Genomic DNA, 22,727 nt, shown 5'->3' on the forward strand with positions numbered 1-22,727 from the left:
AAGATGTCTGCCCACCACACCAACAGGACAAAACTGACCCCTGCAGCTTGGCAGTACCTCAGGAGAAGCCCTGGAGCACCTGTTTGTGCACTGCAGACAGTTGTTCCAGTCACCTCCGGGACAGGCTCTGCTCCAATAACCTCACCTAACCCAGGTCTGCAAGAAGCAAGGAGCATGAGCCATGAAGGTGCTCACTGCAATAAATAACAGTTGGTGGAGATAAAGAATCCTCCAGAGAGTTCACAAGGTTACCTACGCCACAAAGGACCTACAAACCTAATTCAAGACAAAAAGGATAACAAATCCTCGGCTAGGATGAAGAAACATAAGACACAGAAAAAAGACCACATTCTTGTGTGTGTTGCTGAGAAGTCCTGAGAGTGGAAGTGCTGAGCAAGGAAGAATGAATGTCCTCTATTTTCTCAGAGGCCTCCTGGGAGACAGAGCTAAACAAAAAAGGTGAGGGCAAATCTTAAAATAGTCACGGGACATAGTTGTGGAGCAGCCCAGTTTGAGGCTAATGTCATTTTACAACAGAATCTGGTCTGAGAGGGGCCAAAGTTGGCTCAGGTATTGGGGTCTCCAAAGAAAAAAGGAAGTTTAAATATAAGATAGGGCAAAGCAATGTTACAAGATACACTGGGGGCACCAATGGGGATCTGAGTGCTTGGGCTCCCCTCTAGTAAGATGAGGAAATCAAAGGTCCAGCAATAAAAGAAACATTAGACACTGACACACAGCTGATGTGAAATCACATACCTGTATCCCCAAAGTGCCAGGTGCCTGCTCATGCAACTCTGCCCAGCGCTGTGGCACTGCACCACTCTTGAGCAAGCAGAGTAAAATGGCCAAAGTTTCCTCTTTCAAGGTGGAGGAGTACTGTGTTCAAGGAATCCTTTCCATTTGTGTACAGGACCCCACTCCCTGCACACCTCCCTGGACCTGCTGAGCTGCTGGGGAAGAGGCCAACAGTGGCTCACACCACCACGGCACAGCTAAGGCAGCAGCTGCCACTACGGATCACAGTCCCGATGTGTCTCCAGTGAAGGCTCCAACCACTGCTGCACCACACACATTTAGCAAGGATTCTCACCTTTGGGAAAGGGCAAGAAAAACAAAATGTGGCAGCAAGCCACAGGAACCATCCTTGACTGTCAGTTACCCTGTGCTGACTGTGCAGCTACTGCTGATGCTCCCCCAAACTCTTTCCTGGGCCCTGAAGGGCAGGAGTCTGTGATGCAGGCAATGGCACGAGAAACTGGACACAATTCCACCCATTTTGTACCAACATCCAAGAGCAGCCCACAGAGGAAGTTCTGTGTGCCAGTGTTCTGCTTGCCAGTTCTTCTGGACTGACAAAGCACTTGTCCAGTCTCAGCACAAACAAAAGCACTCTGACATGCATCATCAATCCATCCCTATTCTCCTGGACGAACTTCAACATGCCACATGTATATTGTATATGAAGGATCACAAGTCTAGACAGCACATACGACTGTCTAGTCATGGGCTACAAACATCAGGGACCCAGAGCTCAGAATTGCTATGGACATCATCTGTCTCTGCTGTATTCTCGTTTCCCCTTGAACTCAGTTAAGCTCCCAACATCGCCAGGTACCGTGGTACGGAGCTTGGAAAAAACCCACTTCTGTCCAAAGTACCTCAACTCACTCCATTAGAAACCTTCTTGCTCCTGGATCTACACAAAACTGTGGTCCCCACCCCTTCCCTCAGGCCACTCAGACCACTATTACAAACAGCCTTCCCAGATTTCTAATTTTGCAAATTTCTACCTCTTCCACTTTGTCTCAAGTGACGATGGTCAGATCAGAGCCCACTATTTCATATATGAGTTTGGGGCTGTTTCCCTTTGTAATTTAAATTCATTTACATTGAACATCGCCACTACTTTCCTGCTCATCATCACAGGACTGCTGTCTGTCCACAGCTGACCTTTGGCTTCAGTACCAGTGGGATTCATTACCAATATGAACTTACTTCACACATTCTTTATCCCAGCTATAACCACACAGGTTCCCAGACATTCCTTCAGGGCTCCACTGTTGATTTTTCCAACTATGGATGCCAACTGCATACTTTTGACTCACTGATTCTATCTCCTAATTCATGTTTCCTTTGTGTGGATAGAAGTACAGTGGAAAGCCAAGAGAGGACAGAAGAATGCAGTTTTCACAAGGAAGAAACCTGGGCTGTCAACCATGTCTGCTCTGAGAAGAGCCTCAGCAGGAATCCCAAACATATCAATGAACTGTGGGCTTGCTGATGGATGGCAAAACAGCATGAACTCGATGCTGGATATTTGATTTCCAGCTGGGAGGGCTGCTGCACTGTAAGGAGTTGGGAGCACCTAACGCCTGTGTTGGGGCAGGACGCAGCCCCCACCAGGTGCTGTGTCCAAAGCACTGAGCTCATTTTCTCTCCCCACCCAAGCTCACAAACAGGGCCAAGACTTACAGCAGGGAAAGCTCAGCCCTTGCTCTGGAGCAGTCTGCTGTGATCCAGCATCTCTTCCCTTGAAGCAGCTCTTGCTCCTCTTTAGCATTTGTTGCCAGGAGACCAAGGAATTGTCCTAATTACATGTGAAAAGCAACTAACTGTCTCCAAATCTGTCTGCTTGACAGAAAGGGCCATATCAAGGGAAAAACAGACGTAAGAAAAATTCTCATCTTCCAGGCTCTGAAAATGCTTGGTCTTGCTGCTTCACTACATGGAAGGCTGCACTGTCTGTGCCCTTTCCACCTGTGGGTCTGAATGGAAAGAGGGGTCCATGCATCACACCACACAGCTCAGCAAGCCACATGCTCCGAGCAGCTCCTATGGTGCAAGTAAACCTCAGCAGCCAGCCCCAGCTCGCTGCCTCCTTCAGGGAGCAGCAATCTTTCTGCCTGCGTGAGAAGCACCAAGGCCTCCATGCATCAGACTCCCCGTCTGTGACAGAGGCTGAAAAACACCAGAGAAACAGCAGCAAGCTTTGATTGATAACATCTGGGTTCAGTGCTGAAGTTGCCTACCTCTTCCCACCAGAGACAGGACACACTGAGAGGCCCTATCAGGCAGGAAAGATGCCATGCAGTGCAGCCACACAGAAGCTCAGCTCTACCCTGTCTTAACTCAGTCTCTCTAGATACAACACACCCAAAAGCACTCACTTCCCCAAAATTTCCACAGCAAGTTCACTCAGCTTGTGACCAGCTGCAGCACCTCCTTAATCTCTTCCTCTACTCTCACTACCCACTTTGGTTCCTCCATTACTAAGGGGGCACTCTGTGGCAGCTCACCAAGAGCTGCACAGAGCATCCTGCCAGCGGGGCATCCCATCGATAGCAGATCATCAGCTTCCTGAAGGGAGCTTAAGGCTTACCCTGGCTAAAGGAAGGAGGCAACAAACAATTGCCAAAGATGGAAAGAGCAGTTACAGCCACATGGGGAGTGGAGGCTCTGTGTGGAAAGGCTCCTGCCTAAGGCTCCAAAACTGCTGGTACAAAAGCCCACACAGCTTGCTGGAGCAGCAGCCTAGAGACCTTTGGGATTTGGTGAGGGAAACACTTTCCTTTTTCAGAAGCAAAGCATACTTTGCACTCTCAAGCAGACAGTGGTCCCTGCTCAGCTACAAGAGCATGGGACAGAGGCAGCTGCAGCGTGCAGTACCGTAAAGACACTCCAAGTCATCCTGCCCTGAGATCAGCCAGCTCCTGAAGAGGCGCAGGTGGTAGGAGCACTGCTGCAGGTGATGGGCTAGGGTGGCATCCAAGGAGATGGTCCGGCTCGCGGCACAGTCAGAGGAAAAACGGCGTAGCAACTGGGCAACGTGCTGGTGCTCCAACACATCTGGAGGAAAGGGGCCATAGAGAGTGAGAGGAGAGGGGCAGGTACAGCTGGGGGACAGAGAAACTGCGGAGATGTGGGCATGGAGCTGCCAGCACCAGGGCCGCTGGGTGAGAAGGACACACGCCACACATTAAGCCAAATCCCTCCCACAGCGAGCAGGTCAGGAATGCCCTTGAGAGTTATGTTTCCCCAGTGACACCAGGGCAGACCAGACTCCCACCCAGCCCAGGCTTCGCCCAGCTGCAGCACAGGGCACTGCCTGAGCGCGAGGGCTCATCTTTGTAAAGGAAAGGCTGACAAGGGAATAAATTTCAGGACACATTCCAAGTCCAATGCAGTTCAGGTCTGGCTAGATAAAAAGATCAGGCTCAGGGCCAGACTCGCCCTTCCGCAGCTCAGATGAGAAATCCAGAGGTGCCAAGACTGCCAACAGTGTTTGAGTCCTGCATCCAAGCACAGCCAGGCACATCAGCACAGGGAGAGAGCAAATGGCCCAGCATCAAATCAGCAGAGGCTGTGCAAGGCACTTCGGGAACAGCAGGGTCTGACTGAGAGCAAAGTGCTGAGAGTGCAGCAGAACAGAGGGAGCACAGAAGCACTGACTTTCCTTGTCTTTGAGAACAGCCCTGTGCAATCTTCTGTGATAGCCTCGCATAGCAGACAAGATACCAGCATGCAGGCATGCCTTCTCTCTATACACAGCCTCAGGACTCACGTCACCCACCCAAGACTTGTGCGACCAGGGCATAAACTATCTGTCCTGATGCTATGCTCGACCACTACCTTGGTTCATCCATTCCATTTCACCACACAGAGGCAGCTCTCCAGAAACAAAATCCAGACTCAGAGCTAGGAACACTTTTTGCATTCAGTTTTTTAAGTGCTTCATGGGGTAAACATCCCTTCTGCTCAAAGTAGTGCAAATCCTAGACCAAATATCCCTGATTTTGAGCTCTCACCTGCTGGACCCCTGTCTTTTTTTCTTGATTAAGAAGCTCTTTGCCATCAAAAATACTAATTGGGCTTTTGGGAGAAACACGATGCCCAGTTTAACCAGATTGTATTTGGAGCAGGGGCAACTGCTTTACAGCGTGTCTTACACAAGGCTGGAACTTAGTACAACCTTTGCAGGAAAGATAGAACAACACACCCTGCTGACATAGACCATATGAGCTCCAATGCTGTCCAGACATACAGACAAACCAAGCAATTGGCCACTCTGGGAAAACCAAAGCCAAGCAAACACAGAGAATAGGCTCCCTCTAGTTATTTGAAACAGTAAAGCCACAGTGTCTTGTCCTTTCCCATTTCATCCTTCCCAAAACTTTCATTTTCAGAACAGTCTTCTGAATTTCATTCATCTTCCAGATTACACCAAGCAGGATGTCTTCATACTCGCAAGCTGCCTTGATCACATCAGGCAGAAATACTTGGTAGTGTTCAGTGATCTCCTTTGGTTCCAGCTTGTCTCAGCAGCAGGAGCCATGCAAGAGGAGGGGTGCTGCGAAACCTCTTTAAAAGTATCTGTGCAAGAGCTGGAGAGTAAACACTGGTTCAAGGCACCTGCTACAGCAGGGCTAGAGGCCTGTAACCTCACAGACTCACACTCTGGTTGTCAGGCAAGTAGCAACATGGAGGAGAGACAGAATTAGCAGAAGCTCTGTCCGACACCTGTCCGACACCTGTCACAAAACCTTTCCAGAGGGACAGGCAGGGTGGGATGGAGCAGGTGATGCCACCCCAGGTAGCATGATGCCCATCCCCTCCCCCAAGCCAGCACCTCCACCAACAGCAGACGAGTCAGAGCTGTGGAGAGACACATTGCACAGGGTAACGTCTGCAGGAAAGGTGAGCATACCTGCGCCAACATCACATGCTTGGAGGAACCACAAGACCAGCCTAACAGAGATGTTTCACAACAGGAGGCTACCAGCACTCCTGACATGACGCACCAGGTGCACTTCCTTCTTTCCCACCGTACACTAGGCACTTCCAGGTGACACACAGCTGTCCTAGTGTTATTCTTGTTTTCATTCTGTAAATCTGCAGTGTAGGAACTGAGGACCTAAGCTGCTGATGCTTCATGATATGGAATGAGCATCAGCCCCCAGTCCAGTGGTATTTTCCCCCTGATCCCCACCCTCCCAACAAGGAGCACGACAAAAGGCCTCAATGTCACCGCAGAGTTAAAGGCTACTTTAGCAGCACACTCACAGAGCCATGGCTTCTGCCTCTTCCCCTGGGACAAGAACACCTCAGGGAAAATAGAGGCACCACTGAGCAGCAGCAGGGTATGAGTGAGCACATTAGTCACAAGGAGACAATGGAGGAAGGTGGAGCATGTTTGGACACCAGATACACAAACACAAAAAAACCACAAGAAGGCTGAGAGGAGAATGTGTGCAGAGAAAAGTGAACGTGAGCATGGGGTTAGAAGTGTGAGGGAACATCAAATCCAGAAAGCAAACATACCATTAGTCGGATGCTTTGCAAACGACACAGAAAATCGTTTTACGGCTGGCATAGACAAGAGCTCTGAGGAAATAAAAACAGATCATCTCAGTTAACAGCCTGCTTCAAAGGATCTCCCGACCTTCATACACCTGATTACGCTTTCAGGTTCGCCTTCCTGACCCCCACAACAGCTGCCCCCACTGGCACTGCTGTGGCATTCAACACTCTGCCTGTGGGCCCACCTGAAGCATTCTGCATCTGCCCAGCCCTCGCACCACCCTGCCAGGGTCTCCCCAGCACGCACACTCACTCAGCCACCCTCAGTCAGCAGCTCACAGCTTCCCACCACAGCAGGCTCAGCCGGTGCACAATGCAGCCAGGCCATGCTCACAGCCACCAGAGCACACGTCCCAGCCAGCAGCAGCACCACAGCAGGACTGTTCTCAGCATTCACCTCTGCCCAAGGAAAACAAACACTGTTCTGCACAGGGACTAAGCAGTCCAGCAAAGGTACAGCTCAAAACAACCTCTTAATGCAAGCTATATAGAGCTATTTATGAATTTAAAGGCAAATCACCTGAGTAGGGAAGAAGGAAAAGACCCATGAAGACATGCCTCTACAGCTCTCTAAAACATTTCAGTACGGGGGAAGCTTTGGGATACACCTGGCAGAGTGGTCCTCAGGCTTCTCCTGGCCATGCCCAGGCCAGGCCGAGCTCTCCCATACAAATCACCCATCAGAACGACTGTGCAAGGACAGACATTGTGCATCCAATGGGTGCAAAAAGATAGGCTTTAAAGGACATGGATTGGGCTCCACATGCACACACACACACAAAAAAAAAGGCTGGAAGCTTTGCTTTTTTCCCCACACTGGAAATTCCTCAGCTATAATGAAAAAGAATGGCCTGGATCAGACCATCTATATGTAGGATTTGATGTGAGACCCCAGGCAATCATACCTTTTACTGCTATTGGGGATCTTTCAGGAAATAGTAGAAAACCCTTTTATTTCTCTTTCATGTTTCATGCATCCATACTCCCTAGTGCACAGGATGTGTATGCCTACACCCTTCATCAGTGCACCAAAGCATGCTCCATACTCCCAATGTGCTCCTACATGCAGTGGCTTGGCCAAATAATGTATCTAAAATCAACTCTCACTGGAACTTCCTCCTCTAGTGTACCAGCCCTAAAAATTGTTTTTCTTTCTTTAAACTGAACAAACAGCATGACAATCTTCCCTACACGTGCAAGCCCTGGAAAGGACCTGTCCTGCAGCTGCAGTCAGCTGGTGACCATCTCCAGCTGACCCACACCTCCCCTTGCCCTGAGGGCACAGCAACTGAAATGGCACTGACCCAGTTTGCTGGATCCCTGGCTTCAGGCAAGCCAGCCTGTAACCACAACCATCCACGGACCTTCCCTCAGCTTGAGGTTCAGAAAACTTCCTGCTGAAGTATTCCTTAGCCCTCCTCCGGGCTCCAAGCATAAAAGACTTCAGAAATAAGGGCCCTTGAAACTTCCCTGGAAAAAGGCAAGTTTACACTGGTGAAGTACTGTATGCCACACACTGCACCTTGAAGTGTCACAGCCATGAAAAAGTACCAAAGAGTTCATGCAAAAATGTTCTGCTTTTCATTGCCATTAGTCTAAAGAGTGTGGAACAGGTCTTAAAACAAATGTTCTCCAAGAGTCTGCTGTAGCTGCAGTGCCACTGACTGCAACCATGTGTAGTCATGTTTGGATTCAATTCCATTGTTCAGCACTGCAGTAGTGCCCACTTAAGCGAAAACATGCAGATCAAGGGCTCATTTCACATTCCAAACTACTTTCCCCAGAAGCTAAATGTCCTTCTGCCTTCTCCTTGTTTTCCTAACACCTTCCCTCCAAATGCCCTTACTGCAGCAAGGCACTGACAGCACAGGGTCTCAGGGCATGCCAAGGAACATGAAAACAGAAGCATAACATCAAGATTTATAATTCTGAGCTGTGTTAGACACATGCTAGGCAACTAAGTCTGCATTTTAGGTACTTGAGGGTACAAGTGCATCTCAGCAGACAGAGATGCAGTTGGGATTTGGTGAGGGAAATCACTTGTCACTGAATTTAAGCTTAGCAGGAGTCCATGGCCTCAAATGCCTGTAGCCTGCTCCAGGCATGTCCTGCTACACAGCCCACAGAGGCACAGAGCCCAGCACCAGGACTGAGCAGGGTTCTGTGCCCAGCTGGACTCACAGCAGGCTCTGATGCTTTACCCTGAGAATCAGAGCTGCCTTGGGCTCCCACTCCTTGCAGAGTCAGGAAAGAACAGCTGCCAGGGCCTTTGCTGGCCTTTTCAGAGGCTCCACTGTGACTCATATCCTGGTTTTGTGCCAAACACCATCAGCTTATTCTGCAACCAGAGTAGGCAGTACTTGCTGCCTGGGGCAGCTCAGACTGGTACACTGGGGCTGAGAACACTCCCATGTCACCCTCCCTGCCACCATCATTCACAGCCCAATGTGTGGCTGGGAGTGCCCTGAGGAGGGGAGAACCAGCTCAGCTTTCTCTTCTACAAGAAAAGCAGCACACGCAGCTAGGGTACATAGTGGCACCTAGAGAGTTCCAACGGGGATGAGAATTGGACAACATCTTTCCATCCTGATTTGCTAGGCCATTTTCCTTGCCTCAAAACTGGACAAAAATCCAGATGAACCAACCTCATGTCTTTCCCAAACTACTCCCTTAATCCTCTTCCCCCTTTGAAAACCAGCAATGTTAATGTTCCTTACAATCCCAATAAGAAAGGCACTCAGAATCTGCATTGAGTAAAATATCAAAAAGATAAGACATCCAATAGAGACAACCTTACATCCATCCATTCAAATGCTGGGAAACCTTAGGTGGATTTCCAACCTTGTCAGAGTATGCTGTGCAAACCCTGCCCACGGAGCTCCCCAAATCAGTGCCCCAACAAATGGTATGTGAATCGGTACTGAAGAGTTTGAGCGAGTGTCTTTCCTAGCAGGACCACAGTGGACACTTGCACTTGTGCATGACACCCTCCAGCTGCCCCAGGGCAGCCCAGCCTGTCCCCTGTGCCCCAACTTCCCTGCAAATAACAACGCTCTGCTGCTCCCTGCGCATTGCACCGAGTGCTGCGGGCAGGCCAGGTGCAGCTGCAGCACCTGCAGCCATGGCATGGAGTGTCTGTAACCCTGGCCCCAATGCCTTCACCAGACTGGCTTGCTGACCTTCCTGGCAGTTTTTGCACAGCTGCACAGAAACCAGACTTTCCAGTACTTCATCTGCAGTACTTCATCCACGGCAACTCACTCATCTCAGGCGTATTGCCCTTGGCTCCAGAGAGCTCCCTCAGACTGCCACGTGCTCAGCCTCTCTCTAGTGCCCACCTTAACCATGCCCAAGCACATCATTCTGTCTTTGGGATGGCTCCACCTTCCATGGGGCAAGGATTACTGCCCCAAAAGAGCTTCATTTTAGCATCAGCAAGATGATCGAGGTAAGCAAGATGATGTGATCTGCTGGATTGCCCTTCCAGGACAAACTGATTTAATATGTGGACCAATAAATTCCCCTTCACAACAGCCAACTACTATTAAAACATCAGACCAAAATCACGCCCCAGCAATACCACACATGAGCCTAAAACTCCTCTCACAATGTTAGGTCCCTTCTGTCCTAGCAAGAATCGTGATTTCTTGCGGCATGGTAAAATTTACCACTGTAGATGTGATGAACGCATACATTGAACTGTCACTGTTTTCAGCAGTCCAAGTCTGTGCCACAGGCACATCTTGAGACACCAGTGTCCACAAAGTACCGCCCTGCTGCCAGGGAACACACATACCGTCTTTGTATGTCAGGCTGCTGGCAAACTTTTTGCCATGGCTGCGTGCGTAGTCCTGGAGGTTGGGGGCACTGGAGGAGCCTCCCAGCACAGTGGTGCTAAACAGCCCGGTGCACTGTGACCCTGGAAAGGCAGGGAAGGTGTTAGTAACACATACCCACTGCATGCAGCGACAGAAAAGCAGGGTTAGTCAAAGGATGAAGGATGAACTGGCCACTTCACAAGCAATTTCAGGAAAAAACATGACACCTGGAAGCACAGGGAGGCCATGTTCTCCATTCTAAATTCCACAGTGCCAAATGCAGAGCAGGTAGCCCAACCAGGGAAGTTCCTAACTTCATCCAGAGGTTTACTTCCATTTGGCTTTCTTGCCCTCACCTAGGGGAAACACCTTCACCCCTTTTAGTCAGCAAAGCCAAAGCTACACACTGATGCCAGAACACTCAGGATGCCAAACCACTGATGTTCATGTCACAGAGGTTCATTGCTCTTTGCCCTTTCTCTTTGGAAAACTCCTTTTTGTGCAGAACACTGAGGAGAGGAAAGAACTGTCTGATCTGTGGATCAGCCAGCGTGGATTCGTCTCCAGTCAAACAAGCAGAGAAAGTACTGTGACCAGAGGGCTTGTTCTCACAAGCTTTCCTTCACAGACAGGCTTTACTCCTCATGGCTCACTGCTCCAGCACAGGAGCAATGGGCCCACCAAGAGCCTTGCAAGCACCAGATGTGCACACAGCATGGAACTTGACCTACCCAGAGTCAAGGAACATGGCATGCAAGGTGGAGGGCAACCTCCTTCCTGGGGCTTTGCCTTTGCTTCTCCAAGGCACAGTGCTCTGAACACTGACTTGGCTTCCCGTGGTATTTAGTGAACGCCAGGCATTTGAAAGAGGATTCTTTCAACTGACTGAGGAAAGCAACTGTGAGTCGAGACAAAACCTCATTATGGGCCAGACACAGCCACTGATTGGCTGTAGATTCCCTGTAAACAGTGCTGCTGCTGCATTCTGTACAGACTGCTCAAACCAACATTACTCCTGCATACAAAGGGCTTCCAGAAACAAGCAGATTGATCTGGTCTGCCACAGCAAAAACCTGCAACACAGAACAGTGCAACTGTTACTGCTCTGAAAGAGAACCTGCCTATACTGGAAACTGCTCTTGATTCTAAAATATGGCAGCATAGCATGATTTAGGTTGGAAGGAGACTGAAGCTTCTTTCCCAACACCCCAGGAGGACCAGCTCAGATCAGCTTGCTAGGGTTTGTCCAATCAAGTTGTCCTCCAAGAAAGTAAATTTCACAATCTCTCTGGACCCCTGCTCTAACATCTGGCACATTCACGGTGGGTGAAAAATCTGTTCCTCCTAGCTAATTGGAACTTCTTGTGCTGCAGCTTGTGTTCATTGGTTCTCCATCAACAACCACAGGGCTTTGGGGATAGTCTGTGTCTGTTCTCTCTGCAATCTCCCATTTAGGTGCTGAAAGAGCATTAAGGTCTCCAGTCCCCACAAGCTCCAATCTGAACAAGCACAGCTCTCAGTTTTTCCTCCAATGCCATGTGCTCCAGGCTTCTCACCCATTTCCACTGCCTCCCAGTGAGCTCACAGCCCTGCCATAGCCCAGGGAGCCCAGGGCAGGACAGCAGAGCTTCAGGCACACATGAGAGGTGAACAGAAAGAGCCAAAGCCCTCAGCTGGACAGCTGTGCTCCAGCTGATGCAGCCAGGCATGCCTTCAGCCTTCCCTGGTGTGAGGACACACTGCTGCTTCACATCCACTCATTGCTCTTGGGGACCCCAGCTCTGTTTCTGCAAAGATCCTTAAGCCAGAGCTTCTTTGGAGAAAATACAGAGATCCTGAGCATTAAAATGTTCTTGTATAAACTCAGGCTGAGCTGAGGACATCTGTCCCTGGGCGACCAAAAGGGTCCTTGTGGCAGTGAACTGCAGCTGGTGCCCCACTGTGACCCTGCTGGTGGCTTTCCACAGCACAGACCAGCACATACGTGCCCTTGGACTTAAAGGAACTCTTGCCTGCAGAGTCACTGATACACAAACCTCAGAAAATTTTCTCCTAAATGCTTTAAATTGATGCAAAGTGCTCACTCAGCATGAACTGGAATCTGTTGGAATGAAAATGAAATTTTTTCACACATCAGACAGGACGATGCTCCCAATAGCTCTTCCATGGTTTTAAAAACAAACAACAACGAAAACCACCCAACAGATGCATTTACTGGCAGATAAAAATTGAACTTTTTAGGACTGTATGTCTTGAGCAACCTTGTGCTGTTAATCATTAAGCTAGGGATACCCCAGTGTTTCTGCTCTCCTGCTGCAGACAGAGGCATTAAGTCAGAAGAGAATTTACAAAGATGACTTTATGGACAACAGCAATTGTCTACAGGGAACTCCACAAGACCACTGCACCCAAGTAACCACACACACACACACACACACACATCCTAAAAACACAATGGCCATTTGGATTTAAATGTAGCAACACTTGCTAGGAATTACTGTACGTGCTGGATATTTACGGTGCATGTAATTGTCACGTGTTCATTCAGTATGTCAGATGTTTATTAGTCATTCTTGGTTCCCCTCTGGGAATCTCAGCACAAGGCTTTGTGCCACTGGCAGTGTACCATCTCTACTGCTCAAATAGCCAGCAGTGATTTTACTCCATTTTGAAGGGTTCTTGTAAGCAAAGAAAGGTTCTGAAACATCCCTAGGCTTTTCAAGCTAGAAGCACATTCACTATGGCAAACAATCCACAGCACTGCACTTGATGCTGCCCAGAAAAACCTGTCACACTCCAAAGCACAGACAAAGCAAGGTGCAGCCACCTATTTTCAAAGAAGGAATTACATTTTTTTAAATTACAGTAGATGCACCATTCTGGAAGGTATAGCAGCAGGGCAGAGCTATTGCAAGAGCTCCCTCGTGCTCCCTCTGCTCCTGCATGCCTACACATGGGAGCTTACACCAGGACAGATATTCCATTTTCCAGAGAGAATGACAGCCAGGCACTGACTGACAAGGTCAGGCAACAGGAGGTGTGCTCAGCTTCAGAAAACTCAGAAACAGCAGGTAGTGCCTGAATGAACTCCCCTCCATAACCCCCCAAAGCTGCTGAGACAAGTATTAAAGCTCCCACAGTTCTGTATTATCTCTTAGAGAGAGAACACATTTCAAATCATAAAGGGGCAAGAAATTAGATTTCTAAAAAACAGGCAGGAAAAGAATCAGGAAGATTCCTTGAAGATCTTGACTTGTACAGGTAAAGGGGCACGGTTCATCCTAGGAGGCCTCAGGTGAACAAAAACTCACAGAAACACAGATATCCTAATCACCAAGTGTTGTGCAAGCTGGTGGGGTACAACAGGTCTTTCCTGCTCTATCCTTCTGTGCCTGCAGGACACTACAGAGGAGAACCATGGCTGGGCTGGAGGTCTATGGCACAGATCAGATCTATCAGCTCCTGCTCAAGGTTTTGTCCCTGCAGAGCTTCACAGGTAGAAGAGCAACCAGCACAAGCTTCCCAGCAAGGCACATGAAGCAAGATTCTGAAATCAAACCTGCCAGGATCATATCTCAGATTTTGTTGTGAAGGAAAAGTAGTACTGTACAAAGGTGTAGAAAAGCAGTGGTCTTCTTCTCTATTGCCAAAACAGACATTCCTCAAAAACCTGGAAAAGGCCCTAGTCCAAGGGCTGTAATAACTGCTTTCCAGAGCCCAGGCCTTCTGGTAGTCACACATTCAAACAGTAAAACCAGTTTGCAGTACCATTTGATATACCCAGTAATTCTCCAGCAGATGCACTCCTTGACTATGTGCCATTTCAGAAATTCCCATATTCATCCATATGGACTCACAAAACAGCTACAGGTTTCTTCAAGCCTAATCATGGCAGTTTGTCACAGCTCACTGAATCTCACAGTGGCACCGGGAAAAGCAGAGATAAGTGAAATAACACATTCAAAAATTACCCTGGCCAAGGATACTGTCCCTTTATGAAAATAACGTACATCAGTCATTCCTATTTCGATTTTTCCAGCTGGTTGGACGCATTAGCTGGCAGGCTCCAGGGATACCTTCTAACCACTCAGAAGAAAATACTCTTTCCTTCGTAAGAATTAGATTCCAAAGAAGCTGCCCATTCAAAAGTGGCAAAGAAGTGAGCAGGCCTTTCAGTAGTCTCTTAGCTGCAGGTTTTCCATATAATAGATTGATGAGTCAGAACTGCTGCAAGTCTGCAGCCATGCTACAATGCTAAGATGGTTTAAAGAAAAAGAAAGTGGGCGTGATTTGGGCATTATCACCTCCTCTCCTCAAGACACAGGTTGCACAGCCATCTCTGAAGCTCGTGACAGCAAAGACAGCTTTTCCAGTTTCAAAACGGCTCTTGCTTTAGCAGAAATATTTCAGGAATAATTTCAACTGTTCAGACATAGTTTAGGTTAAGATGACATGGAATAAAACAATCAAGGACAGAGATTGTCAAATGCCCTGAAATATTCTCTTCCACTGGCTGCCACAAGACGACGGCTGACCAAGGACTTCGGCTTAATTAGAGAGCTATCAAACATTCTGTATGTGACACATCTGTTCCATACAACAGATCTTTATGAAGCAAAGGTAGAAACGGAACAGTCTCACATGAAGAATAGCTTCGCAGATAAACTGATGTTTTGTAGAACAGAAAGCTCACAAGTTCTCACCTAAAATCGTCTCTTCCTTTGAGAAACGTAACAAATGAGAGCAACAGAGAAGCAGAGGCAAGCCTGCAGGTTTGCAGGCAGTTTGCCCTGTTGTTCCTGTACTGGAAAGGATGAAAAGTCCATCTTGTGCTGCTAGCAGCTGAAGAAGTTTGTACAAAAGGTACCGACTGAGACAGTCTCTACAGTGGTCTCAACAGCAACACTGAGAGAAGACACGAAACACACAGAGGCATACAAGGAACTCAAGCCAGATGTGTATGTGGAGACACAGACTAATGCCCATGGAAATAGAGTCACAAGCAAGTAGGCTGGTTACAGGTCAGGTACAGTACCTAATCCACTTTGCTTCATCTCAGAAGACTGCCTGGAATAAGTGCTGAAGAGGCGATAACCTCCTGATTTAGAAGAAGATTCAGACAGCACCTGCAAAGACACAGTGTAAATAATCAGCACCATGCTCCAAGTCACCCACTGCTATCAAAGCCTTTAAACATCAGTTGAAGGTAAAGAAATGGATACTTCTTCCTTAAATCACCATTTTCAAGAAGCACAAAGGTAGTCATATGCTAGGATTGTGATAATGAATGCTCAATTGTAATTTCAAGATTTTGTTGGATTGTGGAACAATGGAAATCTGTAAAGTAGGACGGGACTCATGTAGTGAGCATCTTTTCTCCCAAGACTCTTTCTGAGATCCTTGGGACTCAGACTTCCTTCTTTAGCAGCAGGAAATCATATCCCTTTTAACTCAGTATGTGCCTATCACAAAGAGCCTCTGAGTGCTGCACATTGTGAGAAACATACAGTGATGGAAGACAGCTAACAAATATGTCAAACATTAACTCTGCTGTTTTCTGGTTCAGAAAACTGATGGCAAAAATGCCTGTGAAATCCCTCTTAAAGGAGGGACAATTCCAGAGCACTCTGAAGGTAACAGTCACCTGCTGACTGTGACACTGGCCTTGTGAGACAGAACAGCCTGGAAGGAGAGATGTTAGAACAGTAAAATTAATTTTGTTACTTCACCAAATCAGTGAATGGGACAGTTCTAAGCCCTGATAGCTTAAACACCCTGGATGAATCCACCAGTGAGCAGGGACCCTCATCAGCATGAGATCTTAGATGGGATGGAGGAATGTGAAACATAGAGCTGCCTTTGTGAAAGGCAAAGACTGGAGCTTAACAGAAGGCAAGATGTCATCACAGCTTGGTGGTGAGGTTGCATGTAATCTTATACTGGCTACACCAGTGCCTCTGTAGAGCATGTAATCCAAATAATGCTAGTGTTTCTCAAGCATTTCCTTACTTGCTCTTCAGTTTCTCTGGCCTGTGTTCCTGTCCTTCCTCAATGAGGAAGAGTTTCAGAGGTCTGCCCTCCACAACATCCCTCTTTGCCTTCTGCAGATCCTTTCCCAGAATCAACTCAGACTCTGGCATGTTAAAAGAAATGCCAGGAAACCAAAACCAAGCAAAAGGCCTTTGCAAGAAGCAGGGCAGGCACCAGGAGCACGGTTACCTCCATGGATCCTGTCTTGCGGCTCCTGACCAGCGGCGACCGGCGCTGGATGCTGACGGGCTCCGAGGGCTGCGGGGACTTCTGCCGAGCGCAGTCTGCCTCATCGCTGCCCTTCTCACGCGAGAGGTCCTCCAGGCTGCCTTGGTCTGCCTTCTTTTCCTCGTTCTGCTGTAAGGAAACACTGCCCTTGTGTCCACAGGCACGTGGCCTCTGCCCACGCTGCCCCACACCAGCTGCAGGCTTGGAGCTCCTGCTGTGCCAAGCTCAGGAGGCACTCACAGTCCCACAGCCACCCTGACAGACCCAAACGGGACAGACACAGCGTGCCAGCCCCCCGTGCACACCACCAGCAGGGCCAGACAGAGCAGAACAGCGCCCAGGTGTCCCCTGGGGCTGGCAGCTCCTGCCCAGGTGTCTGCTTACCTCTGCTGAGGCCGGTCGAAAGCCAAACCCCGTGGGTATGTTCCTGTCCTCCTCACAGCCTTTGACACCAGGGCTGAAGTGCAGCTCCACATGGAAACGCTCCTCTGAAGAGGGGTCCTGTGAACACATGTCACAGGGAATAGGTAAAGAACAAAACCCAGTTAATCCTACCATCAGCCCAGGCCAAGGTCCCACCCTGCTGTGCTGGCCAGCACGCATCCCAGGCCCATCCCTTGGAGGGAAAGCAGAGGCAACAAGCACGAACAGAATGGCTCCAGGTCTGTCCCATCCAAAAGGACAGCCCTCATCAGCACCCAGCTGAGCCATTCTGACTGTTGCTATTTTGAGACAACAGCCACAGAGGAGTATAACAGAATCAGGCTCTATTTATATATGTACACACACATATCTCCCTAAACCCCAGCTCCTTCTGACCCACTCCTGCTGCAAACCCAGCATATGCCCGCACAGGGGGAGACTGGGTCCCCCCTGGACCTTCAGTCAGGCTGATCCAAGACTTAAGCAACTGTCTCCAAAAGTAATTTTTCATTAACCTTTTTTAAAGGAAGACAGAGTTTTTACAGTATCTGGCACTAATGATATAAACCCATCTTGGCTGACTGACACATCCACACCACTCGTGAGAGCTCTAGTCACATATTTTTTGAGAAGCATCACTTCTAACATTAGAAGCTCACACCAGCTCTGTGAATACAAAGCTCTAACTCTGTAAGGTGTGGGCTAAGGGGCTGCTCCCCTCACCACTACAACCTCCTGCAGCACAGACCCAAGTCACAAGGTCTGATGATCAAGACATGCAGTTTGGTGGCAAACCTACTTACAGCCAGCACCCTCAGCTCCCACATTCTAGCTGTTTATTAAATGATTCTCTTTACTTCCTGAAGATACCAGTTTACATTTCCCTAACTATACCAGCACACTTTCAGAATAAAAAATAGTTAACAGATGTGGAATTTCTGGATATTTTCTAGATATATTTCAAAAATACAAATCAAATGTCACTCAAATATATTTATTTTTTCCTACTGCTTACTTGCAATTAATACTTAAAAACAGCAAATAATTTTGACTAGAAAATGCTTTAAAATAGTCAGTATTAATTACATAAGTTGGGTATTATGCTCAGAGTATTACTGCTCTTTCTGCTTACATGCAACAAGCATTAACTAGGTCACTGCCTCCTACACAAACTAAAAATTAGCAGTTGTGTTAATGATCCATCCATCTTTGTCCACAAGCAGCAAGAGCTCAAGTTACAGACTTCCAACTGAACTCATCTCTGAGGACTGCCTTGCAACGGGGCAGGAAGCATTGTATCCTACTGCTCTATCCCTCACCTTGTTGTTGTCCTCGTAGAGCATGATAACAATCTGGGTCATGTAGTTCAGCTCTGAGATAGCACTCAAATAGTCCATGGCTCTCTTCCACTGCTGGTCTTTGTTTTCCTGATGTATACACACAAACAGTCGCATGGGATAAGCAACAGCAGACACCTTGCAGCATTCAGTGAAATGGGACAGAGAGCTCCTCTCTCCACAAGGTAACATTGTCAGGACAAGAGCACCTTGCTTAACTTGCATGAAGAAATGAGCTTGCCATGTGGTGGGGTGCCTGCAGTCAGGAGCAGCTGCACAGAGGGATGCCACAGCTGCCCAAGCCGCCCATGGCAGATGGGAGCTGCAAGGCGCTGACTGGAGACAGGCAGAGCCCACAGCAGGCTCCCAACACAGCCATTCTCAAACTACAGAAACGAGCACGAGGGATGAGCTTGTGCTAAATAAGGGACCAAGTGAAACGCTGTCACCTGACGCTGAATGAAAAATGTGGAGACAGGCTGAAGCCCTGGGCTCCACAGAGCAGGGCAGCCCACCCTTCACTGCCCCCCAGCACTGCCAGGAAATGGGCACACCTGAAGTGCCACCCATGATGCTGTGGAGTGAATCACCACGTTGATGGACATGAACTGAACCCTCCATTACAAAGAACTCAGATGCAGCCCAATATCCCTGTGTTGGCAACACAGCATCCTTGGGCACCCGAGTCAGGGAAAAGGGAGCATCTTGTTCAGTGAGTGATTTAGAGGCGCTTTTCTGATCACTGTCTACAGATATGCTAAGCTGCCACAGACACCAGAAATCATGTCTGTAAAGCAAGCCCAAACTCTCAAGGCATTTTAGACCACGCTTAAAAATGGGAAGGTAAATCAAACAGTCTCTTTAAAGCAGAGCTTTTCTCAGGGTCTGCATACCAAATCATTCAGGAAGCAGGTGAAGAGAGAGCAAGTGAAGGGTAAGCTGGATGAATTAATCTCTAAAAACTGTCATCTGCCTCTCTGGTAGAGAGCACATCCTGTGAATTTGCAACCTTGAGTTGCTTCCCCTGTAAGAAAACTGATTTTATTGACTTAGAATTGATATAAAGACTACAAATACAGGACTAAGCTCTTAAAATAAAGGGTTGAAGGAAGCAGGAAGGAAGAAATTCAATCATCCCCATTGCCTCATACTGCTCTTCTCCTAGGCAAGTAAGCGGTCTGCCCAGCTGAAACTAGCAGGACAGATCTTGGAGAAAACATGTCTCTGTGCAAGCAAGGAAGGCACTGAGGAAGAACAATCCCCCTACAAGCCAGAAATGCAGGAAGCTGCAGCATGCAAACACAGCAGAGATGGAGCTGGCCCAGTGCCACTGATGCACAGCATTCGTAGCAGAGCTGGCTAAAGGGGCAACCTACAAACGTACACTGTCTGCCGTGGAAAAGGCAACTGGAAAAAGCAGGGAGGCTTACTGTGTGAGCACTGTGGGACACTTACATCCAGAAGGCCCCCGTAGCGGAAGATGCTGAGCAGGGAGTGCACGTGGCTCTCACTGGTGAAGTACAGCCGAGTGCGGACGTGGCGACCCGGGGACAGAACTCCTCGTGAGTACCTAAACCAAAACCAGCCCACAGTCACTCACCTGCCAATCAACTGCCATCTGTCACACATCACACTTCTGTACACTGAATGCAATGACACAGCGCCACACTGAGAAATGTCAAAGGCAGCAGGACAGAACAAACAATGAGAGTGCTGGGCACAGGAGCAAAACATTTTGTGAAATCCTAATGGAGACACACAGTAGGTAGCTCATCACTCTACAGTGGCCCTGTGCAGGGAAATGCCTGGATGAGGCATCACCATCCAGCTACAATGGGTACAAGCCTTTGTGGCCCTGCACTTCTGGTATTCTGTCTCAATGTGCCTTCTCCATCTGCCTTCTAGTTCTGGGAGCACCAACATGCCTTCCACCTGGAGTCCTTCAGTGTGTGCTCAGCACCTCCTTCCACAACAGTACACTCTTCTGGCATGGGAACCACCCCTGCTCCACAGCTGCCCTCCCCACTGCCAGCAGCATGCAGCACAAGCCTTACAACGGATGTAGTTTGTTGACAGACTCATCTTCATGAGTTCTCTGTAGGTCCAGCTGGATCTTTTTAATGAGAGGAAGACAAAAGCCAATAGCAATCTCCAGTTTCTCCTCCTTATTAATCCCATATTCCTGCAGGAACAAAATAACAGATACCCTGAGCCCTGGTTCTTTGCCAGATCCTCACATAAAAGGCCACTTCAGTCCGCAGCACCACTGGTTAAGCAAGGACAAGAAGAGAAATGTCACTCAACACTTTTCACTTTTTTTTCCCTCACGTATTGCAGGGGGTAACAGAGGACTGAGACTTCCAAGAACCCCAGTTATGTCTGGACATGACTATCACTGTCCTCAACAGCTGAGAGTGCAAGGACCATGAGCGAATCTTAGATCTCATGACATGCAAACTTATACCCTGAGCTAGCATGAGCATTAAAGCAACAACTGCTATTAGCAAAGATATAAACTGCAGTGCTGCACTGAAAACAGCCAGACTGCACATCACCAGCAACACTGAAAAGGTTTTGACCACTTCTGCTCTACAGGGGCAGCTGGACCTTGCTGGCAGAAACTCATCCCATATAAAGTAAACTTTGTCAGAAGCAACTCAACATTGGACACAGAACAAGTCCTAGTTTGACAAGAATAACAAACTTGTCAGAACTTTAACACAGAAATCTCCCTTCACTTCCACAACCCTACATGTGGAGAGGATGGAATGTTGCTGTAGCACACACACACAGCTTGGAGCTGTGCTGTGATGCACTGCAGCAAACATGGAAAAGCTGCTGCATCAGCTGCTCATTACTCTGACCCTGCCAGAATCCTCAACCAGTAGCTCAGCCCTGCCACATTTCAAGTCATAAATGGTTCTGGCCTTATACAAACACTGAGACAGATCTGAGAAACACCCTACTGTGACAGGCTGCCTTGGCAGTTAATGTGCAAGAGAATCGAGACAAAACACAAAGGCAAAGGCTCAGAAATTGGTGGCACAGGCATTGTCATACAGGCTCTACCTGGGGTATGATCACATCTGCCAGGGCTTTGGAGAGCTTGAAGAGTTCAGTTGTGCCTTCCAGTTTCAGTGCACAGTTGTGCTGTACATCATACTTGATGCAGTCATATATATCAGGGATCTTGCTGATGTCATAGCGCCCATTCTTCATGCGGAAATCTCGCTCCAGCTTACTCCAGCGTTGCAGCATCAGTTCCAAAGTCTCACTGTGGTACAGCTGCAGGTCTAAAAAGCAAAGGACAGCAAACAACATTCACATCCTAGAGCCACAGAATCACAGAACCCTGGTTATTGCTGCAGAGATTTCAAGGGCCAGCTGTGACTGAGTTCTCCCAGCACGAAAGGGCTCCAATTCTTGTGTCACCCACAGAAATCCTAGTCTGGAAAAGCCACTGGAACTGTTGCAGGAGTTTTAACCTGCAGCAACAGGCTACTTCTGAAATGCTTGAGAAAAATGAAACCGTTTGCCTAGTTGCTTAGGTCTGCCATACATGCACATATCATTTCCTTTACATTAGAGCTCTCTTTAACAGTAATTGAAAGCTGAGCCTTCCACATCAATAAGCACATACCGAATTACACTTTACAGTTCCTTTGCTACAGACAATCATAAGCCCTAATGGTATTTGGGAGCTCTGAAGATGTAACAATAAATTAATCTTTTCCAGTTCTGTTGCTCACCTGCAGATTTTGGGTCCTCCAGACGTTTTCGTATCTGGGAGGTGAGATTCTCAATCAGGGTGAACACCTGGTTACAGACCTCAACTGGGTTCTGGATAAAGGTCATGGAGTTGAGCAGAGAAGCACTGCCTGTAGGTGCTAGCTGAAAGAAGATTCCAGCAGACATTAGCCAGTCTTCACAAATGGGGAATGAAGAATGTCTGTCTTTTGCAGCCATACTGCTTTCTGACTTGGGACAAAAGCTGTGCTCCCAGCTGAGCACAATTAGCTGGCCTATTCTTAGGAGTAGTCAGGCATGTCTTAAAATCTTCCTCAGGATCAAACTCAGAGGGAGCAAACAACTGCTCCCATTAGTCTGGACCTCCCTCCACCCCCAATATCCACTCTTGTCTCATTTTGCTTCTGTGCTTGAGCAAAAGGGCTTCATTTTAAGTAGTTCTTTGAGATGATAAATATGTTCCTTAAAGGATTTCAGTCCAGTAATCACATTTCAGAGTCTGGGAAAAACAGTATTTTGGGGACTTGCTGGAGAAGCAGCAATAGTGCTTTCACTGGTTGTTGTGCTGCATGCAGCCCATGCTCTCCACTCTGCAGCAATCAGAACCTGACAGGACACACAACAATTTGTAACCAAAAGGGCTGCTCACGTGTGCATAGAGCAGGGATCTAGAATGCAGTGAGACACAGTCCCTGCCCACAGCAGCTGGCATTGATCTGAGCAGCATGCAGGAGCTCCTCCAGCACACTCACAGGAACAAAATGAACCGGGAATTATGAAGGGA

General features: G+C 48.2%; 1 protein-coding gene across 10 annotated transcripts in view; it reads right to left on the reverse strand.

Moving 5' to 3' along the window:
- PPIP5K1 (diphosphoinositol pentakisphosphate kinase 1) overlaps positions 1-22,727 on the reverse strand; it is a 63,760-nt gene that overhangs the window by 14,678 nt on the left and 26,355 nt on the right. For 4 of the 10 annotated variants that reach the window (XM_074548967.1, XM_074548966.1, XM_005496010.4 and 1 more), the window contains exons 19-29: positions 21,946-22,087; positions 21,266-21,489; positions 20,251-20,378; positions 19,652-19,766; positions 18,179-18,286; positions 16,821-16,937; positions 16,398-16,562; positions 15,214-15,304; positions 10,157-10,279; positions 6,322-6,384; positions 3,670-3,849 (exon numbers count right to left, since the gene is read on the reverse strand). In XM_074548967.1, coding sequence (XP_074405068.1) covers positions 3,670-3,849; positions 6,322-6,384; positions 10,157-10,279; positions 15,214-15,304; positions 16,398-16,562; positions 16,821-16,937; positions 18,179-18,286; positions 19,652-19,766; positions 20,251-20,378; positions 21,266-21,489; positions 21,946-22,087 — 1,456 coding nt within the window. The remainder of the gene's footprint in view (positions 1-3,669; positions 3,850-6,321; positions 6,385-10,156; positions 10,280-15,213; positions 15,305-16,397; positions 16,563-16,820; positions 16,938-18,178; positions 18,287-19,651; positions 19,767-20,250; positions 20,379-21,265; positions 21,490-21,945; positions 22,088-22,727) is intronic. The other 6 variants (XM_074548968.1, XM_074548969.1, XM_074548970.1 and 3 more) reach the window with 6 other exon arrangements.

The sequence above is a fragment of the Zonotrichia albicollis genome, chromosome 11 (genome assembly GCF_047830755.1).
Source record: "Zonotrichia albicollis isolate bZonAlb1 chromosome 11, bZonAlb1.hap1, whole genome shotgun sequence".
Lineage (NCBI taxonomy): Eukaryota > Metazoa > Chordata > Aves > Passeriformes > Passerellidae > Zonotrichia > Zonotrichia albicollis.